General features: G+C 60.5%; 1 protein-coding gene across 1 annotated transcript; it reads left to right on the forward strand.

The window, feature by feature from the left end:
* The first annotated feature begins 474 nt into the window (after nt 1-474).
* On the forward strand, nt 475-4,482 carry LOC114512406 (left-right determination factor 1-like). The gene is made up of 4 exons (XM_028531361.2): nt 475-998; nt 2,606-2,852; nt 3,032-3,274; nt 3,595-4,482. Exons 1-4 carry the CDS (start codon nt 749-751, stop codon nt 3,956-3,958), a joined length of 1,104 nt encoding a protein of 367 aa, XP_028387162.1. The 5' UTR covers nt 475-748; the 3' UTR covers nt 3,959-4,482.
* Nucleotides 4,483-6,418: the final 1,936 nt, after the last annotated feature.

The following is a 6,418-nucleotide window of genomic DNA, read 5'->3' on the forward strand; positions in this document are numbered from 1 at the left end:
CTCCCCCCCCACACACACACAATGGGAAGCACTGGGTTTCCTAATGGGTCAGGCCGGCACCTCGGCTGCCCCAGGAGCCCCCTGAGCACAGGGTCCAGACGCTCAGCCCCGCAGGCAGGCTGGCCCTCAGAGGGCCCTGGGGTTGAGCGGGCAGTTTACACTGCAGCAAGGGGCAGGACTCAGGGGACACACACAGGGAGTCCAGTCTGCTGTCCCTGGGGGACAGGGCACGTAGAAGAGACGGGGATCCCTACCCCTCTGCCAGGAAAGAAGCTTATTTGTTTATTTTTAGAGAGGGAAGGGAGGGAGAAAGAGAGAGAGAGAGAGAGAGAGAGAGAGAAACATCAATGTGCGGTTGCTGGGGGCCGTGGCCTGCAACCCAGTTATGTGCCCTGACTGGGAATCGAACCCGCGACACTTTGGTTTGCAGCCTATACTCAATCCACTGAGCTACGCCAGCCAGGGCTTAGGAAAGAAGCTTTTCAATTTGTCTGGTAGGCACCCAAGCCCAGGCACAGGCAGCCTTCGTGCGCTTCCCAGACAGCCCCTCCTTGGGGCTCAGGGACCTGTCTGGCTGCGGAGCTCCCAGGAGGCGAGGGGTGTGACCTCCCCCCTCCTCACCCAGACCCAGGCCCAGCCCAGGGCTGCTATAAAGCTGGCCCAGCCTGGCTCTCAGCACACCCACCTGGGACCCTCCCGGACCCTCCTCAGGGGACACACTGCTCTGTTCCTCCTCCTGAGTGGCACCATGAGGTCCCTGTGGCTCTGCTGGGTGCTCTGGGTGCTGCCCCTGGCGGGCCCCGGGGCGGCCGTGACCGAGGAGCAGATCCTGAGCAGCCTGCTGCAGCAGCTGCACCTCCAAGAGGTGCCTGTCCTGGACGAGAGCGATGTGGAGGAGCTGGTTACCCCTGCCCACGTGAGGGCCCAGTACGTGGCCCTGCTGAGGCACAGCCATGGGGTCCGATCCCGAGGGAAGAGGTTCAGCCAGAACTTCCGAGGTGAGGCCTCCCTCCCTGCTGCACCCTGGGCCTTGGGGGGTGGAGGTGCCGGCCGAGGTGCCGGCCTGACTAGGGGGCAAGACTGGATGGGCCCATGTGGGGGTCCAGGGTCCACAGTGCAGTGAGCAGGGACCATGAACCATACGGATGGCTGGGCTCTGTCTGCACCAAGGGCCCCACGCCTCAGGCCGGGAGGAGCTGTGCCAGGCTGGACCCACTGGCAAAGCCAAGGCAGGAACAGTTATCCAAGGCCCTAGTTGAGTAGCTCAGTTGGTTAGAGCCTCACCGCAAAATGCCAAGGTTGCGGGTTCGATCCCTGGTCAGGGTGCATAAAAGAATCCATCAATGATGCATAAAAAATAGTGGAACAACAAAGCGATGTTTCTCTTTTTCTTGAAAGGAAGAAAGAAAGAAAAGAGAGAGAGAGAAAGAAAAGAAAGAGAGAGGGGGAGAGAGAGAGAAAGAGAGAGAGAGAGAGAGAGAGAGAGAGAGAAAGAAAGAAAGAAAGAAAGAAAGAAAGAAAGAAAGAAAGAAAGAAAAGAGAAACAGCTGTCCACGGGGCAGCGGACTGGAAGGAGGGAGCGTGGAGAAGAGAAAACAGGTTGGCAGGGAACCTGAGCAGACAGGGTTGCCTTAAAGAGACAGGAGCTCCGGGCTCAGTTCTCAGCTTTGAGCGTTGCTGTTTAACCTCAGACGTGTCACCAAACACCTCTGATCCTGTTCGCTTCCTTGGAACTGAGCATAACTTAGCCCTGACCACTTCCCCGAGCTGTGGGCATTCTGTGGGAGGTAAGTGGGGGGGGTCTCATTATTTTAGAGATTATCGTCTGAGAACCGCCCGCAGGTCTCACTCCCATGTCCCAGGTTTCACCCCCACGGCAGCCTGGCCCCTCCCTGGGGCCGGGGCTCACCCCCTTGGTGTCCAGAGCCAGGCCCACAGGCATCCTGCATGTGCTGCCGCCGGGCTGTGTGCCTGGGGAGATGAGGAGGCCAGTAGGGTCACAGACACCTCGGTCGGGCTGCCAACCCGGAGTCTCAGGTGTTGGCACCTCTGACCAGGGTGGTGTACATGACCCTGCCGTTTACCTCTGGGCTCAGGAGCCCCCCCCTCCCCGCAAACTGTTTATTTGGAGGCCTCTGGCTCCTCTTGCTTCTTTTGGGGACGTTTCACCGGAGAGAAAATGACAGTGTGCTCAGGGCTCCCTCTGCTCCTCAGAAAGAGCCAGGTTCTGCAGTGACCACAGACTCCCGTTGGTGGGGTGTCTGCTACCCACTCTTCCCTCCCACACCCTCATGTAGCCGCCTCTGCCTGTGGAGGGCTACCTGTCACCTGTACACTCCACTCAGGGGCCCAAAGCTGCCCCTGCCCACTGAGGTGGGGGCCGCTAGTAAGCAAGCTCCAAGCACTACTGACTTTCAGGAGACTGGGGCTGACGCTGGAGTTTGTCAGTCTGGGGGTGCTTTGTCTCCTGGCCCACCGGTTCCCCAGACCCCTGGCCCCCCCTGCGGATTACTGGGGAAATCCTGTTCCCAGGCTCTGGGCCCTGCCACCTTCAGAGGTCCCCTGGTGCCTGGAGAGGCCCCGCTGACTCTGCCCTTGTTCCCAGAGGTGGCCGGCAGGTTCCTGGTGTCCGAGGCCTCCTCGCACCTGCTGGTGTTCAGCATGGAGCAGCGGCTGCCCCCTAACAGCGAGCTGGTGCAGGCGGTGCTGCGCCTCTTCCAGGAGCCGGTCCCCGAGTCCGCGCTCCGCATGCATGCGCTGCTCTCTCCGCGCAGCGACCGAGCCCGGGTCACTGTCCAGTGGCTGCAGGTCCGGGATGATGGCTCCAACCGCACGTTCCTCATCGACTCCAGGTGGGGAAGCCCTGGCTAGGAGGTGTGTGGGGAAAGAGTGGGACACAGAGTAGGGGGAGGGGCGGGAAGGGGCTGGCCCATTCTCCTGGGGAAAATGGGAGGGGGCTGGGAAGGGGCTGGAGAGATTCCCCCAATCTCCAGCCCTCAGCTCAAGCCTCTGTCTCCGCCTGGCACCACAGACCCGTGTCCATCCGCGAGAGCGGCTGGAAAACCTTCGACGTGACCGAAGCCGTGAACTTCTGGCAGCAGCTGAGCCGGCCCCGGGAGCCCCTGCTACTGCAGGTGTTGGTGCAGAGGGAGCACCCAGGCGGGCTGGCCTCCAGCGCCCACAGGCTGGTCCGCTTCGCCTCCCAGGGCCCATCGGGCACCCGGCAGGGCGAGCCGCAGCTGGAGCTGCACACCCTGGACCTCGGGGAGTTCGGGTAGGCGCTGTGGGGCAAGGGGCGAGCCTGGTTAGGAAATGAATTACACTTCAATTGAAGTGGGCATCTTTTCTCAGGGTGCTATGGGAAAGGATGAGCATATAAAATCTCTCCTTTGAATCTTAGGAGTAATATCGCATTGTTATTTATATTCTGGTTATTTCCACTTATCTATCCTTATCACACACACCCAGCTTTTTTAACGTCATGAGGGATGGGCCATACCTCTTCCTCCCACACGCCCCCCAAGGTCCTCCCTGGGTCCCCTGACCTCGGCTCTCCCAGTTGACCTCTGACTCCACCTCTCCTTGCCCCCACAGAGCTCAGGGCAACTGCGACCCCGAGGCGCCCGTGAGCCAGGGCACCCGCTGCTGCCGCCAGGAGATGTACATCGACCTGCAGGGGATGAAGTGGGCTGAGAACTGGGTCCTGGAGCCCCCGGGCTTCCTGGCCTACGAGTGTGTGGGCACCTGCCGGCAGCCCCCGGAGGCCCTGACCTCCAAGTGGCCGCTTCTGGGGCCCAGAGAGTGCATTGCCTCAGAGACGGCCTCGCTGCCCGTGATCGTCAGCATGGAGGAAGGAGGCCGGCGCCGGCCCCAGGTGGTCAGCCTGCCCAACATGAGGGTGCAGAGGTGCAGCTGTGCCTCGGACGGGGCGCCCGTGCCCCGGAAGCTGGAGCCGTAGGCGCCGGGCAGGGCCACTGTGGGACTGGGCTCCTGTGTGTGTCAGAAGTCTTCTAGGTGCCAGGAGAGAGGGGGATTGCTGATGGGCAAAAGCTCTGTGCTCTCCGCTGAGCTCCCACCTTGCCTCCCCCGACCCGTCAGCTCACCTGTAACATTTGCCTCCCAGGAACGAGACTCCCTGGCCGCTGTGTGGCCCCTGCCCAGTGTCCTCGACCCTTCACACCATTCCCTGCACTCGATCCAAAGCACTTACCTGTGTAGACCTTGTCGTCTGAGAGCAGAAAATGTGAATCTGTCACTGTTCCCCTGTCCTACCACAGTTCCGGGCTGGAGACCCAGCTGCCACTCCGGTCAAGTATGGACTGTGCGCTCCCAGCTCAGATATGAAGGGCGTTTTGCAAAAAACACGTAAAATCCAGTTTATTCTGTATTTCTGTATTTTACACAGAAGCCTGCCAATTGCGAGGAAACATCAGGTTCTCTGGGGAGGGGGTCAACCTGATTAGAAGACTGAGGGAAGAGCTATAAACAAAGGCATGGTCAAGGTCTCGGTTAAGGAAATCAGGAAGCTAAGACTGAAATGCATTTGGATTCTGGGGTGCCCGTCCTGTTAGAATGGCAGCCGAAATCTTTTTGTCGTTGTTGTCGACATTTTTACTTTTCTGGACACGGTGGGTGGGCTTGATTTTAATACCACTTGCTATCGAATAAGAAAAGCCGATCCAAGTCATCAGTACTACAGCAGCGTGAGTCACTCCGTTAGATTTTGGGGTAAAGGTAAAGGGAGCAGGTGTACATGTAACATTTTCGAATGTCAAGATTACAGGGGCTTTTAAGCTGTGACTTTGATGTGGAAGGCAGGCCTGGGGTGTGAGGTCTTGGACTCCTTGCTTATCTGCTCAGCTCTTATTGGCCGTTAATGCTATACCCTCCAAACTCCATTTCCTCCTCTGTCAAGTACAGCCCCCCCATACATTTACTGGAGGTTTGAGGAAAATAATGTTGCTACAAGCACTCCACACCTGTATGCTACATAATAGGGGCTAAGGGAATCTGAACCCACATTCCGATCCACTTTGGATTTCTGTGGACTTTGAAATAAATGTCACCCATGAAAAAATCAGATTTAGAAATCCCTTCTGTCTCTGAAATCAAAGATCCTAACTTTTTCTTTTTGTCGGTGGCTTCATCCTTGTCATTTACTGGGGTTAGAACCTTGCTCTTCCTTGGTGGTGACATTGAGGCAGGAAAGGCCTGAGGACCGGCAGGTGGGGGGTGGTGCAGGTGGGGAGAGAGTGGGCAGCTCAGTCTGGGGAGCTGGGGGAAGTCCAGGGGCCACACCGGGAACCTCCTGGAGGTCAGGTGCGGGGCCCTTCCCAGAGGGAGAGGAGAGGTGGCCAGGGACAGGTGCAGAGGGACAGGCGCTGAGCCCAGGGGCCAAGGGCACACTGTGGGCAGCGACTAGTAGCTGGGGTCCGTGGGAGGGAGAGAAGGAGGAACCCAGGTGGGACGGAAAAGGAGTGTCAGGGAAGCAGGAGGAGACTCCCCACCCTCCCAGAGCGCCCCAGGCCGGTGCCAGGGTCGCGGGCGGGAGGTCAGGAGAGGACCTTTCTCATCACGGGAGGAGACGAGAGCCCGGAAGTGGGAGAGAGGGCCGGGAACCCGCGAGGCTGCCGTGTGTGCGCGAAGAGCTGGCAGGATCACCCATTTTCAGGGCTAGGAAGGACCTGGGGGTCAGCTTTGGAGCAAGGCCTGGGTTTGCAGATGCGGAAACCAAGCCTGGGAGGGACGGCCCTTTGCACGCCAGCCAGGCAGGCAGGCGGGCGGGGCTCTTTGGCTTCACCAGGCGCGTGTCCTCCCTGAGCCCGGTCGGTCCTGCGGCCTTGTCTGTGCACACCTGCCTTCAGACCAGTTCGGAGGAAGCACCCTGGTACCCAGCCCGGGCCTGGGCAGTACCCTGCGGCTTCGGTTTGGGGCCACAGCGGGGACTCCCACCCGGGGCCCTTCCGGCGCGCGGGGGAGCCACCGCCTCTCGCAGCGGCGCCAGGTGCCCGCGGACTGCCGGAAGCAGAGGTGCTGAGCCCTGCGGAGCTCTGCCTCCTCCCACTCCCCGGGGCGCCCTAGGAGCCGTCGGGGAAACCCAGTGCAAAACAGGGGCGACCACGAATGTTTGCGGGTGCTCTCCCTTCACATCCCCGGGCCGCGACCATCTGTGCGTGGCCCAGATCTCCCCCACGCGCGCGGGGTATGGGGACGCGCCACGGGGGGCTGATGAGGGGAATTAGCCCTGGAGACGTCCTCCTCGGCCCCTGAAGTGAGCTGGCGGGGGCCAGGGACGAGGACTGCCAAGGGGCGCACGGGGCTGGCGCGGGTGGAGGCATCAGGGTGCACGCCAGCGCGCGCGGCTGCTGCAAATTTGGCAAGCGGTGGCCGCCGCTCTGCGCATGTGCAGGAGGCGCGG

Source organism: Phyllostomus discolor, chromosome 15 (assembly GCF_004126475.2).
Source record: "Phyllostomus discolor isolate MPI-MPIP mPhyDis1 chromosome 15, mPhyDis1.pri.v3, whole genome shotgun sequence".
NCBI lineage: Eukaryota > Metazoa > Chordata > Mammalia > Chiroptera > Phyllostomidae > Phyllostomus > Phyllostomus discolor.